The 19,377-nt window shown below is 45.8% G+C and overlaps 1 protein-coding gene across 3 annotated transcripts in view; it reads left to right on the plus strand.

The window, feature by feature from the left end:
• The window catches only part of LOC143293375 (DNA mismatch repair protein Mlh1-like), a 182,461-nt gene extending 164,769 nt beyond the window's left edge, over positions 1–17,692 (plus strand). For 2 of the 3 annotated variants that reach the window (XM_076604183.1, XM_076604185.1), the window contains 6 exons: positions 4,301–4,398; positions 5,207–5,315; positions 6,113–6,176; positions 11,403–11,567; positions 12,709–12,801; positions 15,602–17,692. In XM_076604183.1, coding sequence (XP_076460298.1) covers positions 4,301–4,398; positions 5,207–5,315; positions 6,113–6,176; positions 11,403–11,567; positions 12,709–12,801; positions 15,602–15,901 — 829 coding nt within the window. In that variant the 3' untranslated portion in view covers positions 15,902–17,692. The remainder of the gene's footprint in view (positions 1–4,300; positions 4,399–5,206; positions 5,316–6,112; positions 6,177–11,402; positions 11,568–12,708; positions 12,802–15,601) is intronic. The other variant, XM_076604184.1, reaches the window with a different exon arrangement.
• Positions 17,693–19,377: the final 1,685 nt, after the last annotated feature.

Genomic DNA, 19,377 nt, shown 5'->3' on the forward strand with positions numbered 1-19,377 from the left:
CTCTCTGTCTGTCTCCCTTCTCTCTGTGTGTGTGTGTGTGTGTGTGTGTGTGTAAATACCGTTTTGAATTTTTTTTTTTTTTCAAGTCCATCGTGAAGCCGCAGACATAATTCTTGCCCAATTTATCCGTCCTTCCAGAAAGGTTTCATAAATCACAAATATGACTGTCATTATAGATTGCAACACCGAAATGCTCCATGTTCCCAAAGGTCACTGTGCCAGTACCAGTCCAGAATCGCCAGAAATGACCCAATCACAATTATGGTTGGTTATTTTCTGTGCATTTTCTGTGTTACTTCGTTTTTTTCTTCTGTTAACGTTGTTTCGGTGAAGGAAGGTGGTGGGGGAGGGGTTGAATGATGGACGAGGGGAGGAAGGTTATTATTTGAGGGGGGGCGGGGGGGGGGGGGGGCAGGGAGGGGCGGTTGTAGATTCAGATTTTCCTAGTGCAGTAATCCGTAGGGTTCACTTAGTGTGAATCTCGCGTTGATAAGGGAATGCGCTCTCTCTCTCTCTCTCTCTCTCTCTCTCTCTCTCTCTCACACACACACACACACACATACACATACACATACACACACACACACACACACACATACTCACACACACAGACATACACACACACACATACACACACATACTCACACACACACACACACATACTCACACACACACACACATACACACACACACACACACACACACACACACACACACACACAACACAGAGACACGGACACACACACTCTCTCTCTCTCTCTCTCTCTCTCTCTCTCACACACACACACACACACACACACACACACTCACACACACACACACACACTCAAACATACACATGCGCGCGCACACACACACACACACACACACATGCACACACACAGAACTCTCCTGACACTTGTGTACACTTACACCCTCGCGCATGCACAAACGCACTCAAACACACAGACCCACACATACACACAATCACACACATACACACGCACAGAGGCTGCCACTGATTGGCCGCAAGAGGGATGGGAAAAGATCTGTGATGCCAAGAACGTGGCATCTAGTGTGTTGCTCAGTCTATTGTATTTGTAAAAGCCCACAGAGACAGAAACTGCATGTTTGGTGCATATCTGTTATGCATGTGTGGGTGTATGTGTGAATGTGTCTCTTCATGTTTTACATTTATTTGCTTATTTATCATCATTGTTGTCTTTTTTTTTGTCTTTTTTTTTTTTTGATGATTATTACTGCCTTTTTTTCATATTATAATTATTTATTTATTTATCTATTTATGTATTTATTTACTTATTTATGTACGCTTATCTATTATTTATTCACCTTTTTTTTTCTTTTTTTTTCTCAAGGCCTGACTAAGCACGTTGGGCTACACTGCTGGTCAGGCATCTGCTTGCCAGATGTGGTGTAGCGTATATGGATTTGTCCGAACGCAGTGACGCCTCCTTGAGCTACTGAAACTGAAACACATACGCACACACACACACACACACATACTCACACACACACTCACACACACACTCACACACGCACACACACACCCAGTGAGGAACAGTGCAGTAGAACAAGCTAGGTGTGGGGATGAGGGATTGCGCTGTTGTGAGGATTGAAAAAAATAATAATAATAAAATTTGGGCGACATGGCCAGTCAGTGCATGTTCAGCATGCACTGACATGATGCCAAGCCTCTGCATCAACTGTTGGGGGAGTGGAGGGGGGGTCACTTTTTAGAGATGAGAGGCCAGCCTGGACTTGAAGTAGTCCAGTGACTCGGCTGTCACAACTTCCTGAGGCAGCTTCTTCCATTCTGGTATGGTCCTCGGGAAGAATGCCATCTGCCTGTTCAGTGTTGTGCAGGAGGGAATGTCATAGCTCAGGCTCTTGTTCGTTCTACAGCTCAGCCTGCTCTTAGATGACTTGGGCAGGTACTTGGAGTTGATGGAGATGATACCATGGTGGGATTTGTAGAACATCTCCAAGCGGGCTTTCTTGCGGCGCTGTTGTAGGGGAGGCTAATTGAGTGAATTGAGGATGGAGTCCACGCATGATGTTTGGCGGTGGCGATTTGAGACCCATCTTGCTGCTCTTCGTTGGATCTTCTCGAGGGCCTCTACCTCGTTTGCAGTGTAGGGATCCCAGACGGTGGCTGCATACTCAAGAAGTGGGCGAACAAGGGCTTTGTATGCAGTTTCCTTTGTCTTCTTGTTGCCGATCTTGAGGTTGCGCCGGACGAAGCCTAGGGTCTTGCTGGCTTTCTTGGTGATGGAGTCAATGTGGGATACCCACTGCATATTTTCCTGAATGTTGATGCCCAGGTACTTAGTGGTGCTGACGTTTTCAATCTTCTGTCCATGCAGCTCATACGCAGGGGCGGTCTTGTCCCTTTTCTGGGAAACTGTCAGCGTTGAGCACTTCTGTGGATGGAACTCCATGGACCACTTCTCCTCCCAGGTGGTAAGGGAGTGTAGATCTTCTTGCAGCATTTGCTCGTCCTTTTTCTTCATGATGGTCTTGCTGCACAGGGTGTCATTGGCAAATGGGCGGATCTTCGACTTGATGCCATCAGGGAGGTTATTTATGAACAGAAGAAAGAGACTCGGCCCTAGAACCGAGCCTTGAGGGACGCCAGATTCCACGGGTAGATCAGATCTTGTTCCTTCCACTTCCACAGCCTGCTGTCTGTCCTTGAGGAAGTCCTTGATCCAGGCATTGGTGCGTCCTCTGATGCCGTAACGACGTAGTTTGTGGACAAGTAGGGTATGGCTGACTTTGTCGAACGCTTTTGAGAAGTCGAGGACGATAGTGTCCTGCTGGTTTCCCTTCTCTATCTCTCTGGTCGCTTCGTCCACATACCCTAGGAGTTGAGTCTCACATGACCGTCCGCATCGGAAGCCATGCTGCTCTGGACAGAGAATCTCATTGTTCTCAAGATGGGACATGATGTGGCTGGTGATGATATGTTCCATCAGCTTGCAGGCTATGCAGGTGAGGGAGATGGGGCAGTAGTTTTGAAAGTTTTGAAAATGACTATGTTGTTTTACCGTGTTTATCATGACACAGCAAACATTAGCACATAAGTCTCTACATACCGTCACACACACACACACACACACACACACAACCACAACCACACACACACACACACACACACACACACACACAACCACAACCACACACACACACACACACACACACACACACACACACACACACACACACACAAAACAGAGAGATAATGTATTTATATATGTGTGTGTGTATGTATGTATATATATATGTGTGTATAATTATATATATAGAGAGAGAGATAGAGATATATATAGATACATATCTGTGTGTGTGTGTGTGTGTGTGTGCACCACATACAACATCAAGCTCTAAATAGTTCTCTTTACACCAGAAGGAAAATCTCTGAGCTTGCTCGAATTAAATAGCATCAGAATTTGACAGATCTTCTGGGGCAAGTCATCAGAGTACTGAATTAAAGAAGTTGTGTCTGAGTTGTGTCAGCTGTATTCTGCTCACAGGTCCCTGTGTGTGTGTGTGTGTGTGTGTGTGTGTGTGTGTGTGTGTGAATGGTGGAGTGTGATCAGTCATTTTGGAGTGTAACTGCGTGTGAACAGCGATGACCAGCGCATTGGGTCTGACTTTGCCCAGAGAAATGCGCCACACATGTTCACTGGTATTACTGTGAAGAAAGTGCCGGAGAAACCAGCGCTGTGAGTTACTCTGTGCACGTCCTGCACGGCTATACTCCCTGCCACAAGGGGAATGCTTCTGCAGGAGTTCCCATCTGGTCCTTGTAGAGTGTGTCACAAGTACTCCCCGGGTAGTTCTGTTACACATGGGGACGTTCATCTGTCTTCACTCAAAATAAAATAACTGTCTTGAAAAATCTAAATTTTTATAAATGAAAAAGCCAATAATTTTTTTTTTTTTCTGTTCATAAACCTTCAACATTTTATGAGAGGGCAGTGGGGGTTAATTTTACTCCCATGAAGTAGACCTCCTACGTACACAGAAGTTGTCCTGGGAGTATTTCTGTGGAGGGGTTCACTTCATGACCACAACACTACACGATAGTGGAAAGCTGATGGTTCTTTTCTTATTTTATATCGCGTTTGCTTTGCTAATACTATGTTGTGTATGTTTTTGTTACATGTGTTGTGTACCAAGATTAATCGTCATGCTTGTAACATGCATTTACCACAGACTTCCCCCCACTTAATTCCAGTAACTGAGATAATTGAATGACTGATTCTGAGCACGTGCAGCCTCGTTGTGTTGTGTGCAGCAGCAGCAGCTCCAGACCAACGGCACCACACAGGCGGGAGATCAAACTGTCCAGTGTCCTAGCCCTCCGGCAGGACATCGAAGACGCCTGCCACTCTGGTAAGAGACACGTTCATTCGCGCGTGTGTGTACATTACGCGCGTGTGTGCACGCACATGAAGCTGTGTTGTTGATGACGATGAAGAGAGATGATAAACTTGACTTAATGTGAAGCTGCGTTGGTGATGATGATGAAGTTAGAGATGATAAACCTGACATGAAGCTGCGTTGGTGATGACGATGAAGTTAGAGATGATAAACTTGGACTGAAGCTGTGTTGGTGATGACGATGAAGTTAGAGATGATAAACTTGGACTGAAGCTGTGTTGTTGATGACGATGAAGTTAGAGATGATAAACTTGGACTGAAGCTGTGTTGGTGATGACGATGAAGTTAGAGATGATAAACCTGACATGAAGCTGTGTTGGTGATGACGATGAAGTTAGAGATGATAAACCTGACATGAAGCTGTGTTGGTGATGACGATGAAGACGTTAGAGATGATAAACTTGACATGAAGCTGTGTTGTTGATGACGATGAAGTTAGAGATGATAAACTTGACATGAAGCTGTGTTGGTGATGACGATGAAGTTAGAGATGATAAACTTGATGTGAAGCTGTGTTGTTGATGACGATGAAGTTAGAGATGATAAACTTGACGTGAAGCTGTGTTGTTGATGACGAAGAAGTTAGAGATGATAAACTTGACGTGAAGCTGTGTTGTTGATGACGATGAAGTTAGAGATGATAAACTTGTCATGAAGCTGTGTTGGTGATGACGATGAAGTTAGAGATGATAAACTTGACGTGAAGCTGTGTTGTTGATGACGATGAAGAATGATGTGGGTGGTGGTGGTTGGTTGCCAGGGTTACGGGAGGTGCTAAAAGACCACACGTTTGTGGGCTGTGTATCGGAGGATCTTGCTTTGATCCAACACCACACACACCTCTACCTGGTCAACACTCACCGTCTGAGGTACCCGTGTGTGTGTGTGTGTGTGTGTGCGAGTGTGTCTATGCGTGTGTCTGATTGTGTGTTTTCGGGGTGCTGGGGGAACGTCTGTGTTATGTCCCCGTGTGTGATTGAAGTTATTTCTCTGCATGTGTCTGTGCGTTTAAGTGTGTGCGCGCGCACGTCCATTTGTGAGCGTGTAGCGTGTGCAGTTGAGCAGATGTTGTCGTCGTGAATGGTTTTACGTGAGCAAACGTTCTTGTTTCTTTGTTTGTCTGTGGCTGTCATTTATTTTTTTGTTTGATTTTTTCACGGCTAGAATCAGTGAACATGTGTTTGTAGTGCGGGGTGTTTTGGTCGATGTGCCCACAACAGGGATAAGGCTTACCGCTGGGATGGATACTGGAGCAGTAGAAAAGTAGAATATGTTTTTTCTCATTGATGATAAATATAAATAAATATAAAAAAGATCGATCACTTCCGCATTTCTGAAACCATGAGACGCAAAGTCAGCACAATAAATTATGTGTGTTGTTTGTAGTCTGTGTTTGTTTATTCCTTTCAGCAGTAGTGTGTGTGTATGTGTGTGCGTGTGTTATCAGACATCTCTAGTCGTCTGATAGAGACTTGTGTTACATATCTGCTGTACAGAGTGCTGCTGTATTACTTGTGATAAATGCCTTCATTTCATCTGTTCTCACTGTGTGTTAGCATGCCCTCTCTTGTGGGTTCTAGCTAGCCCAGTTCTGTGAAACTGATAATCCCAGTAACAATAAAAGCATATTAGAAAAGAAAGAATTGTTTTACATTTGCTGTTTCAGCAAGCACCTGTTCTATCAAATCACGCTGTACGACTTTGGGAACTTTGGAGTGCTGAGGTTGTCGGTGAGTGTTGGTTCAGCCATCTGTCTGCTGGGCTGGGTACTGACTGTCAGGGTACTGACTGTCAGGGTACTGACTGTCAGGTGTTGTCATGGATCCTTTGTCTGTCTGTCTGTGTAGTTGTGTATCAGTATACATACATATATCAATAGGAAAACAAATAAAGTAGCAGACAGAAAAAAAAACAAAAAATGGGTGGCGCTGTCCGTGTAGCGACGCGCTCTCCTTGGGGAGAGCAGCTCCAATTTCACACAGAGAAATCTATTGTGACCAGAAAGAGTAATACAACACAACACAGTACAATACAATACAGCCATAGGTATATATATCAATGACTTCACGTTACGAGGAAGGTGGCAGAATGGTTAAGACCTCCATCTGCCAATAAAGAGTCTGTTAGGGTCTGGGTTCGAATCCTGCTCTCATCCTTTGTCCAAAGTTCTACTGGAAAACTGAACTGTGCTTCTGTCTAGTCGTCCAGACCAGATGATAAACTGGGGTCCCGTGTGCAGCACGCACTTGGTGCACTGAAAAAGAACCCATGGCAACAAGAAATCCACTTCAATAGGTACACATATATATATATACATCCACTCAAGGCCTGACTAAGCGCGTTGGGTTATGCTGCTGGTCAGGCATCTGCCTAGCAGATGTGGTGTAGCATATATGGATTTGTCCAAGCGCAGTGACGCCATGTGAAACTGAGATTTCACATAGTACATAAAAAAAATGTGTGTGTGAAGTCACTGGGTTCTGACATTGCTCCCCCTGTGATGGAGAATCCCACTAAACAGTGACTGGTATCTCCCTGTGATGGAGAATCCCACTAAACAATGACTGGTATCTCCCCCCTGTGATGGAGAATCCCGCTAAACAATGACTGGTATCTCCCCCTGTGATGGAGAATCCCGCTAAACAATGACTGGTATCTCCCCCCTGTGATGGAGAATCCCGCTAAACAATGACTGGTATCTCCCCCTGTGATGGAGAATCCCGCTAAACAATGACTGGTATCTCCCCCTGTGATGGAGAATCCCGCTAAACAATGACTGGTATCTCCCCCTGTGATGGAGAATCCCGCTAAACAATGACTGGTATCTCCCCCTGTGATGGAGAATCCCGCTAAACAATGACTGGTATCTCCCCCTGTGATGGAGAATCCCACTGGTATCTCCCCCTGTGATGGAGAATCCCACTGGTATCTCCCCCTGTGATGGAGAATCCCACTAAACAATGACTGGTATCTCCCCCTGTGATGGAGAATCCCACTGGTATCTCCCCCTGTGATGGAGAATCCCACTAAACAATGACTGGTATCTCCCCCTGTGATGGAGAATCCCACTAAACAATGACTGGTATCTCCCCCTGTGATGGAGAATCCCACTAAACAATGACTGGTATCTCCCCCTGTGATGGAGAATCCCACTAAACAATGACTGGTATCTCCCCCTGTGATGGAGAATCCCACTAAACAATGACTGGTATCTCCCCCTGTGATGGAGAATCCCACTGGTATCTCCCCCTGTGATGGAGAATCCCACTGGTATCTCCCCCTGTGATGGAGAATCCCACTAAACAATGACTGGTATCTCCCCCTGTGATGGAGAATCCCACTAAACAATGACTGGTATCTCCCCCTGTGATGGAGAATCCCACTAAACAATGACTGGTATCTCCCCCCTGTGATGGAGAATCCCACTAAACAGTGACTGGTATCTCCCCCTGTGATGGAGAATCCCACTAAACAATGACTGGTATCTCCCCCCTGTGATGGAGAATCCCACTAAACAGTGACTGGTATCTCCCCCTGTGATGGAGAATCCCACTAAACAATGACTGGTATCTCCCCTTGTGATGGAGAATCCCGCTAAACAATGACTGGTATCTCCCCCCTGTGATGGAGAATCCCACTGGTATCTCCCCCTGTGATGGAGAATCCCACTAAACAGTGACTGGTATCTCCCCCTGTGATGGAGAATCCCACTAAACAATGACTGGTATCTCCCCCTGTGATGGAGAATCCCACTAAACAATGACTGGTATCTCCCCCTGTGATGGAGAATCCCACTAAACAATGACTGGTATCTCCCCCTGTGATGGAATCCCACTGGTATCTCCCCCTGTGATGGAGAATCCCACTAAACAATGACTGGTATCTCCCCCTGTGATGGAGAATCCCACTAAACAATGACTGGTATCTCCCCCTGTGATGGAGAATCCCGCTAAACAATGACTGGTATCTCCCCCTGTGATGGAGAATCCCACTAAACAATGACTGGTATCTCCCCCTGTGATGGAGAATCCCACTGGTATCTCCCCCTGTGATGGAGAATCCCACTAAACAATGACTGGTATCTCCCCCCTGTGATGGAGAATCCCACTAAACAATGACTGGTATCTCCCCCTGTGATGGAGAATCCCGCTAAACAATGACTGGTATCTCCCCCTGTGATGGAGAATCCCACTAAACAATGACTGGTATCTCCCCCTGTGATGGAGAATCCCGCTAAACAATGACTGGTATCTCCCCCTGTGATGGAGAATCCCACTAAACAGTGACTGTATCTCCTCCTTGTGATCGAGAATCCCACTGGTATCTCCCCCTGTGATGGAGAATCCCACTGGTATCTCCCCCCTGTGATGGAGAATCCAACTAAACAATGACTGGTATCTCCCCCTGTGATGGAGAATCCCACTGGTATCTCCCCCCTGTGATGGAGAATCCCACTAAACAATGACTGGTATCTCCCCCCTGTGATCGAGAATCCCACTGGTATCTCCCCCCTGTGATCGAGAATCCCACTGGTATCTCCCCCCTTTGATCGAGAATCCCACTGGTATCTCCCCCCTTTGATCGAGAATCCAACTGGTATCTCCCTCCTGTGATCAAGAATCCAACTGGTATCTCCCCCTGTGATGGAGAATCCCACTAAACAATGACTGGTATCTCCCCCTGTGATGGAGAATCCCACTAAACAATGACTGGTATCTCCCCCTGTGATGGAGAATCCCACTAAACAATGACTGGTATCTCCCCCTGTGATGGAGAATCCCACTGGTATCTCCCCCTGTGATGGAGAATCCCACTAAACAATGACTGGTATCTCCCCCCTGTGATGGAGAATCCTGCTAAACAATGACTGGTATCTCCCCCTGTGATGGAGAATCCCGCTAAACAATGACTGGTATCTCCCCCCTGTGATGGAGAATCCCACTAAACAATGACTGGTATCTCCCCCCTGTGATGGAGAAGCCTGCTAAACAATGACTGGTATCTCCCCCTGTGATGGAGAATCCTGCTAAACAATGACTGGTATCTCCCCCTGTGATGGAGAATCCTGCTAAACAATGACTGGTATCTCCCCCTGTGATGGAGAATCCCGCTAAACAATGACTGGTATCTCCCCCTGTGATGGAGAATCCCGCTAAACAATGACTGGTATCTCGTGGACCAGTTGCCATGGGGGGTGGTGGTGCGCTGCCAATGTTGAGATACTCAACACGGCAAGAGGGGGGGGTGGTGGTGCACTGCCAATGCGGAGATACACAACACGGCAAGAGGGGGGGGGGGGGGGTGCTGCCAATGCGGAGATACACAACAGGGCAAGAGGGGGGGGTGGGGGGGGTGCTGCCAATGCAGAGATACACAACACGGCAAGAGGGGTGTGGGGGTGTGCTGCCAATGCGGAGGTACACAACACGGCAAGAGGGGGGGGTGGGGGTGTGCTGCCAATGCGGAGATACACAACACGGCAAGAGGGGGGGGGGGGGGGGTGCGCTGCCAATGCGGAGATACACAACAGGGCAAAGGGGGGGGGGGGGTGTTGGTGGTGCGCTGCCAATGCTGAGATACACAACACGGCAAGAGGGGGGGGGGGGGTGCGCTGCCAATGTTGAGATACACAACACGGCAAGAGGGGGGGGGGGGGGGGGGGGTGCGCTGCCAATGCTGAGATACACAACACGGCAAGAGGGGACGGAACTGCCGTCATGTCAGGCACACAGTTGTCTCCCTTGATCAGAGAGAGATCATGTGGCCCCAGGTGCTGTGTTTGAAGGGAGAGGTGCACGTCGCCCTGAAATTTCCATTCTCTTTGTTCCGCCCTTTTAACTGTTCTCTTCATACATCATTGCAGAGTTGAGTTGAAATACCGCAATGGCTTGTTTAGTGAGCGTCTGCACTTGTTTTCATCCATTACCATATTTGTACGAAATACACACACACATGCGTGCGTACGCTCACACACACAGACACATTTTCTGTTGTGTTTATACATAGGGTTGTTTGGTTGTTACCTGCTACTTGGTTTCCTCCACTGTTATGTTCAAGTGTGTGTCGGCGGTGGTGACGTGCGTGTAAGTGTGTGTGGAGTGTGAGAGAGAGAGAGAGATTATTGTCTGTGTGTGTGTGTGTGGTGTGTATGTTTAGGATGTGTGTGTGTTATTTTGAAGTAACGAAAGGTTTGTTGGGTTCTTACCTGCACTTGTTTTCCTCTACTGTTATGTCATGTGTATATGTTTGTATATAGATAGATAGACAGATAGATAGGTAGATAGATGTATGTGTATAAAAATATAGATACATAGATAGATAGATGTATGTGTGTATATAGATAGATAGGTAGACAGATATATGTGTGCATATAGATAGATAGATAGGAAGATAGATATATGTGTGTATATAGATAGATAGATAATGTTTCTATAGATAGGTAAGATAGATAGATAGGTAGATAGATACATGTGTGTGTATATAGATAGACAGGTAGATAGGTAGAAAGATATGTATGTGTATATAGATAGATACAGATAGATAGATATATAGGTAGATAGATATATGAGTGTGTGTATATAGATAGATAGGTAGATAGATATATGTGTGTGTAAATGTGTGTATATAGATAGATACAAAGAGATATATGTGTGTGTATGTGTGTGTACATACAGATAGATAAGTAGATAGATATATGTGTGCATATAGATAATTAGACAGATAGATAGGTAGATAGATATATAGGTAGATAGATATATGTGTGTGTATAGATAGGTAGATAGATATGTGTGTAAATGTGTGTTTATAGATAGACAGATAGATATGAAGAGATATATGTGTGTGTATGTGTGTGTATATAGACAGATAGATAGGTAGATAGATATATGTGTGTATATAGATAGACAGACAGGTAGATGTGTGTGCACGTGCACCAGGCCTGACTGCGCACTGTGCAGGAAGCGGCCCCACTGTACGACCTGGCCCTGCTGGCCCTGCACAGTGCGGACAGTGGGTGGACGCCGGCTGACGGCCCCAAGGAGGACCTGGCCCGATACGTCAAACAGTTCCTCCTGTCTCACGCAGACATGCTGCAAGACTACTTCGCTCTGCACATCGACCAGGTGCCCACCACGTGCACACACACACACACACACACAACAATTACAATATGTTATTTGTTATTGCAGAAGGTTTGCTGCATAGTCCTATAGGACATTTGTTATAGTTGTTTGATGTTGGCGTTTATAACGTTTCCATTTTTCCTAGCGTTGTCTCTCCCTATTCACCCTCCACACATACACACACTTTTACCCCCCCACCCCACCCCCCCCTCTCACAACCCCTACCCCCAAGGGTTTTTTGTTTTTTTTGGGTTTTTTTCCCCCATCTAATATCACTTAAAGTGTACAGATGTTAAACTGAAGACAACAACACACACACACAAACGTGCGCACGCGCGCACACACACACACACAAACGTGCTCGCACACACACATACACATACTACACATACGCACGCACACGCACACACACTCACAGCAGTATATGTATGTGTGTGTGCATACAGTATGGATTACAGTACACACACACACACACACACACAGAGCAATATATGTATGTGTGTGCATACATTACAGATCACGGTACACACACACACAAAGCAATATATGTATGTGTGTGCATACATTACAGATCACGGTACACACACACACACACACAGCAATATATGCATGTGTGTGCGCATACAGTGCAGATTATGGTATAGTTACGGATGTCCTGTGTGTCTTTTGTACCCACCCTAATCTCTCTCTCTCTCTCTCTCTCTCTCTCTCTCTGTCTCTCCTGACAAAATAACGCTTTTAACACATAATACCATTTTTCTGCCATGTTCAGACCTGGCCTGATATAAGCTTTGTTTGGTGTCAGTACTGTACCATGTCAGACTGATGCAAACCAGGCCTGTCTGTTTGCTCCTGTCAGCCAAAATAATTCGAGGCAACTCAGTGATAAGACGTCTCGCCATTAGACCGCCATCTGCTAGCCAGTGAAACACCGTTCCCAGCAGGTAAATAATCATTCACAATGCCCGCCTTTTTTCAGATAAGTGAATAAGTGACATGATGATTTGCTGTCCTCATTCAGTCCGTCAGAAGGACAACAGTGGCTCATGATTATGACAGAAGTGTGTTGTGAATCCTCCTGTCTGGTAACGCAGGGTGTGGTGTATGTGTGTGTTGGAGGAAAAGTGATGACCTGTTGCAGGAAGGAAACTTGCTGACGCTGCCCATGTTGCTGGACAACTACACTCCACCGTTAGCGGGTCTGCCCATGTTTGTTCTGAGACTGGCCACGGAGGTAGGCTTGGTTGTTTTGTTTTAGTTTTTTGGTGTTTTTTGTTGTTGTTGTTTTAGCCATGTTGGACTTGGCTTCATTTCTTGTATGTGTGCATGCTAAGTGCATGTGTAAATATGTAATCATATCTATAGATATAGATATATACCAAGGCCTGACAAGGGCATTGGGAACATGCGAAGATCAGGCAACTGCTCCTTTTTTGAAATATCAGTATAACGTGTACATGGATCAGTCGATATGTTGTGGCACCTTGACACTGTGTGTTTTCTGATTCACCTGAACAGCACTGATAGAGCACGTACCTTATACATGTTCAGCAGAGTTGAGGTTAACAACCTGTTGGTTTACACCATTAACGTCACAGTGTTCAGTGCTGGGGACAGGTTGTGTGGTGACGGTTTCGTTGAGAGGGGGGGGGGGGGGGTCGAGACTCTTATGTGTGAGGTCTATTTGGCATTCCAAGGTAAAGTCACGGTTGTCTGTAGAGAGGCCAGTTTCAGTATTTCAAGGAGGCGTCACTGCGTTCAGTCGGACACATCCATATAGGCTACATCACATGTGTGAGGCTGATCAGCAGCATGACCCAACGTGGTGAGTCAGGCAGGGAATGGACGTATGTATATAGATTTGTGTACCTGTCGGAGGGCATTTCTTCTTTCTGATGTTGAGGGTTCGTGCGCTCAGTGTGTGCAGCACACAGGACCTCAATTCATGACTAGACACACAGTGTGTGCTCAGTGTGCTGCACACAGGACCTCAATTCATGACTAGACACTCAGTGTGTGCTCAGTGTGTGCTGCACACAGGACCTCAATTCATGACTAGACACACAGTGTGTGCTGCACACAGGACCTCAATTCATGACTAGACACACAGTGTGTGCTGCACACAGGACCTCAGTTCATGACTAGACACTCAGTGTGTGCTGCACACAGGACCTCAATTCATGACTAGACGCACAGTGTGTGCTGCACACAGGACCTCAATTGATCACTAGACGCTCAGTGTCATTTCCAGTCCAACTTGGGAGAAAGGCGGAAAGCAGGAATGGAACCCAGACCCTCACAGGCACTGTACTGGCAGACAAGAGTCTTGACTGTTCTGCCACCTTCCTCCCTTAAGAGAGACCAAGTCCTTTTTTTGTGCCACTTTTACAGTTTGCCTCTTTTTTTTTTTCTTTTGATCCAGAACAAATTTTCTGCTGCCATGAATGAAGGAGTCACAATGATCACAGTTGAAATCTTATCAGTTTGGAACTCTGGCCTACAAGCCAACACATTGACAAAACAATTTATCAGGAAAATATCTCCACAAGCTGAAGCATCATCTGGCCAGACATTTGAATAAAGGAGTGGATGGAAATCGATTGGAAGGGAAACAATCCGTAAACTCTTGGTGTCCAACAGGTAGGTATGGGTTATCTCCCTTCTAAGCAGTTTGATTCAATTGGTTAGGGCTTCCAGTTAGGTAGCAGCATTAAAATACGTCTCCATGTGTATAGGTTTTACTATCAGAGTGGGGTTTTTCTGCAGATTTTTGCCAGGGACAGCCTTTTTGTTGACACGGGTTCTTTTACGAGGGTCATTCAATAAATAAGGTGAATTTTTCGGTATAAGGACTTCTAATACAGATAGAAGCTTACTTTTTTTTAAATTTTTCAACGTAGTCTCCCAGCACTGTCACACACTTTTCCCATCTGTGCACAAGCTTCCGTATTCCCTCAGCGTAAAAATCTTTGGACTGATGTCTCAGCCAGTCGCTCACAACACTTTTGACTTCATCGTCACTTTCAACACTGCTCCGTCCTTCTTTAAACAATTTAGCCCACTTGTAGACATTTTTTCGGCAGAAACATGTGGCACCATACACAGTTGACATTCTCCTATGAATTTCAACTGGTTTGCACCCTTCAGCAACCAAAAACTTGATAACTGACCGCTGTTCAATCCTGGAGCATGCTTCTTGGTCGGCCATCTTTGTTAATCGCCAAAACTCTCAAAGTTGTTTTTTTTTAATCTGCAAAACAAATTAAATCCATGTGAAAAAGTAGTAAAACCAAAAAAAAAAAAACAAAAAAAAAAAAAGTAACCTTCTATCTGTATTAGAAGTCCTTATACCGAAAAATTCACCTTATTTATTGAATGACCCTCGTACATTCGCTAAGTGCATGTTACACACGGGACCTCGGTTTATCGTGTCTTCCGAATGACTATCACCCACACCACCACTCAAGGTCCAGTGGAGGTGCATAGAGTTAGGGTGGGGAGTGAAAGCCCTGGTCCGCATCACGGAACTCGAACTTTGGACAGTGGTTGACTGATCAGCCTCATTACTACTGGGCCACTTCCTTGCCTGGGCCATGTTTCCCCCGTGTCTTCTGCTACAGGAATGAACGGCAACACCTTGTCACAGAATCAAACCTATGTTCAGTCTGTTTGTCAACCTGTCTGCCTGCCAGTCCCTTTATCTGAGTTCTTGTGTGTGTGTGTGTGTGTGTCCTGTTTTCTTTTCTCCTTTTTTTTCTTCTAATTTTATGTTTGCTTATTGGAACTTTGCACTGTCTAACTTCTTATAGTTGTCTTGTTTTGTGCCTGTTTTTTCTCCACTTTTTCTGATATTACATTAGCATCCCACTGGAACTTAGGCATTCTGGAATCAAACTCAGTTCAATTAAGGAGTGAATCATGTAACTTTTCTACTGCTCTTCAAGTTTGGAGGGGGGGGGGGGAGAGGGGCTTTTGAAAACTGTTGACGTTTTAAAATTCAAGGGATTTTTCCCTGCTGTGTCCCCGGAGTGCAGGTGACGTGGGATTCAGAGAAGGAGTGCTTCACCACCTTTGCCAAGGAGCTGAGCGAGCTGTACGCAGTGAGGAAGGACCTGTACGCCCAGACCCCACCGCCCACAGAGGACCCCCAGGATCAGAGTCAGGGCGGCAACCAGACAGACAGGACGGCGGACAGGTGGCGCTGGACGGTGGAGCACGTAATCTACCCGGCGTTCCGCTCACTGCTCATGCCGCCCAAGTCGTCATCGGAAGACACCAGTGTGCTGCAGCTGGCCAACCTGCCCGACCTGTACAAGGTGTTTGAACGGTGTTAGAGTACTGCCCGACCTGTACAAGGTGTTTGAACGGTGTTAGAGTACTTCAGGACTTGTACAAGGTGTTTGAACGGTGTTAGAGTACTTCAGGACTTGTACAAGGTGTTTGAATGCTGCTAGAGTACTTCAGGACTTGTACAAGGTGTTTGAACGGTGTTAGAGTACTGCAGAACTTGTACAAGGTGTTTGAACGCTGCTAGAGTACTGCAGGACTTGTACAAGGTGTTTGAACGGTGTTGGAGTACTTCAGGACTTGTACAAGGTGTTTGAATGCTGCTAGAGTACTTCAGGACTTGTACAAGGTGTTTGAACGGTGTTGGAGTACTGCAGAACTTGTACAAGGTGTTTGAACGCTGCTAGAGTACTGCAGGACTTGTACAAGGTGTTTGAATGCTGCTAGAGTACTTCAGGACTTGTACAAGGTGTTTGAACGCTGCTAGAGTACTGCAGGACTTGTACAAGGTGTTTGAACGGTGTTAGAGTACTTCAGGACTTGTACAAGGTGTTTGAACGGTGTTAGAGTACTTCAGGACTTGTACAAGGTGTTTGAATGCTGCTAGAGTACTTCAGGACTTGTACAAGGCGATTGAATGCTGCTAGAGTACTTCAGGACTTGTACAAGGCGTTTGAATGCTGCTAGAGTACTTCAGGACTTGTACAAGGCGATTGAATGCTGCTAGAGTACTTCAGGACTTGTACAAGGCGTTTGAATGCTGCTAGAGTACTTCAGGACTTGTACAAGGCGTTTGAATGCTGCTAGAGTATTGCCCGACCTGCCCAAGGTGTTTGAATGGTGTTAGAGTGCTGGACTTTTATAGTACTGCAGGACTTGTACAAGGTGTTTGAACAGTGCTAGAGTACCACTTTGTCATCGCTGTTCGCCCATTCACCAGTTTCCAATACCACCAAATCATTGATCCACGTTTGCCTATGTTGTCGGTTGCTGTGTGAGTGTGTTAATGTGCATGAGAGAGAGAGAGAGAGACAGAGAGAAAACAGGCAAAATGGTAATGGCAGGAAGACGAAACAGGACACAGATCCAAACTCTGAAGAGGCCACAGAGGGAACAGGGGAATACCATTCCTTTAAACGACACTGAGGGACTGTTCCTTACATGTCAGTTTATTACTGTCCTCACTTTGTAGTTAGATTTGTACACATGTGTGGCTTCCAAGAACAAGGAAATCTCAGGTGTAGAAGTGTCTGCATGTTCCTGGATACATACTTGAGGATCAGAGCCAGACCTTCGCTGCTTTTTTTTTTTTTTTTTTTTTTTCGCTTGCATTATTAAAACGATTTTGATACTGTGTAAACACCCAGATTTGGTTGTAACAAATGGAGATGAACGTCCTAATACATGAGTTTCTTGTTGCCCTGTCAGCAATACACGGACTGTGTACACCTGTTGGTGTCTTCAATGGATCGAGCTATGCTCAGGGGGAGAGCTATGCTCAGGGGGAGAGCTGTATGTGACCACCTGTTGGCTGAGGCCCTGAAGGTAAAGTTGTTCAGGTCTTGGTTGGGTGAAGTTTGCGTTGCTCTGTTGGTGAGTGAGTCCAGGGTTGGTGCTTCGTCTGTTCAGCTTCTTTTGGAGGACATTAGAGGATGCTTGTCAAAGACTCCGTTCCCTCAAACATGGAAACCTTCACGACACCAAGCCCCCAGCACTGAACAACTTGACGCCAGCCAACAGGTCGTTAAACGTAAGTCTTCCCCTTGTACAGGGAGAGAGATGGGGGGGGGGGGATCTTTTAACTTTATGCTCCTGGCCAGGATTGCACTGACTGTCTTTGTAGCTACACATGCTTAACGTTATGTGTCTTCCTATGGAAGGAATGAAGACTTCTTTTGCGGGGTGGAAGGGCAGGGGAGGTTTGGGGTCGGAATTCTGAACTCTTAGCAAACTTAGCGCTGCAAAGATCATCTGTTGCATGTCAAGCTCATGGCGTTGCGTTTCGGAACATGAATGTTTAACTTTTTTTCTTTAGTCATGAATAAAGGTTACATGTTTGATCAGTGTGTGTCTGTCCATGTACCACTAGTGTGAGTGTTACATCAGTGTGTGTCTGTCTGTCCATGTACCACTAGTGTGAGTGTTACATCAGTGTGTGTCTGTCTGTCCATGTACCACTAGTGTGAGTGTTACATCAGTGTCTGTCTGTCTGTCCATGTACCACTAGTGTGAGTGTTACATCAGTGTCTGTCTGTCCATGTACCACTAGTGTGAGTGTTACATCAGTGTGTGTCTGTCTGTCCATGTACCACTAGTGTGAGTGTTACATCAGTGTGTGTCTGTCTGTCCATGTACCACTGAGTGTTACATCAGTGTGTGTCTGTCTGTCCATGTACCACTAGTGTGAGTGTTACATCAGTGTGTGTCTGTCCATGTACCACTAGTGTGAGTGTTACATCAGTGTGTGTCTGTCCATGTACCACTAGTGTGAGTGTTACATCAGTGTGTGTCTGTCTGCCCATGTACCACTAGTGTGAGTGTTACATCAGTGTGTGTCTGTCTGTCCATGTACCACTAGTGTGAGTGTTACATCAGTGTGTGTCTGTCCATGTACCACTTGTGTGAGTGTTACATCAGTTTGTGTCTGTCTGTCCATGTACCACTAGTGTGAGTGTTACATCAGTGTGTGTCTGTCTGTCCATGTACCACTAGTGTGAGTGTTACATCAGTGTGTGTCTGTCTGTCCATGTACCACTAGTGTGAGTGTTACATCAGTGTGTGTCTGTCTGTCCATGTACCGCTAGTGTGAGTGTTACATCAGTTTGTGTCTGTCTGTCCATGTACCACTAGTGTGAGTGTTACATCAGTGTGTGTCTGTCTGTCCATGTACCACTTGTGTGAGTGTTACATCAGTGTGTGTCTGTCCATGTACCACTAGTGTGAGTGTTACATCAGTTTGTGTCTGTCTGTCCATGTACCACTAGTGTGAGTGTTACATCAGTGTGTGTCTGTCTGTCCATGTACCACTAGTGTGAGTGTTACATCAGTGTGTGTCTGTCTGTCCATGTACCGCTAGTGTGAGTGTTACATCAGTGTGTGTCTGTCTGTCCATGTACCACTAGTGTGAGTGTTACATCAGTGTGTGTCTGTCCATGTACCACTAGTGTGAGTGTTACATCAGTGTGTGTCTGTCTGTCCATGTACCACTAGTGTGAGTGTTACATCAGTGTGTGTCTGTCCATGTACCACTAGTGTGAGTGTTACATCAGTGTCTGTCTGTCCATGTACCACTAGTGTGAGTGTTACATCAGTGTGTGTCTGTCTGTCCATGTACCACTAGTGTGAGTGTTACATCAGTTTGTGTCTGTCTGTCCATGTACCACTAGTGTGAGTGTTACATCAGTGTGTGTCTGTCCATGTACCACTTGTGTGAGTGTTACATCAGTGTGTGTCTGTCCATGTACCACTAGTGTGAGTGTTACATCAGTGTGTGTCTGTCCATGTACCACTAGTGTGAGTGTTA

This window comes from Babylonia areolata, chromosome 19 (assembly GCF_041734735.1).
Source record: "Babylonia areolata isolate BAREFJ2019XMU chromosome 19, ASM4173473v1, whole genome shotgun sequence".
Lineage (NCBI taxonomy): Eukaryota > Metazoa > Mollusca > Gastropoda > Neogastropoda > Buccinidae > Babylonia > Babylonia areolata.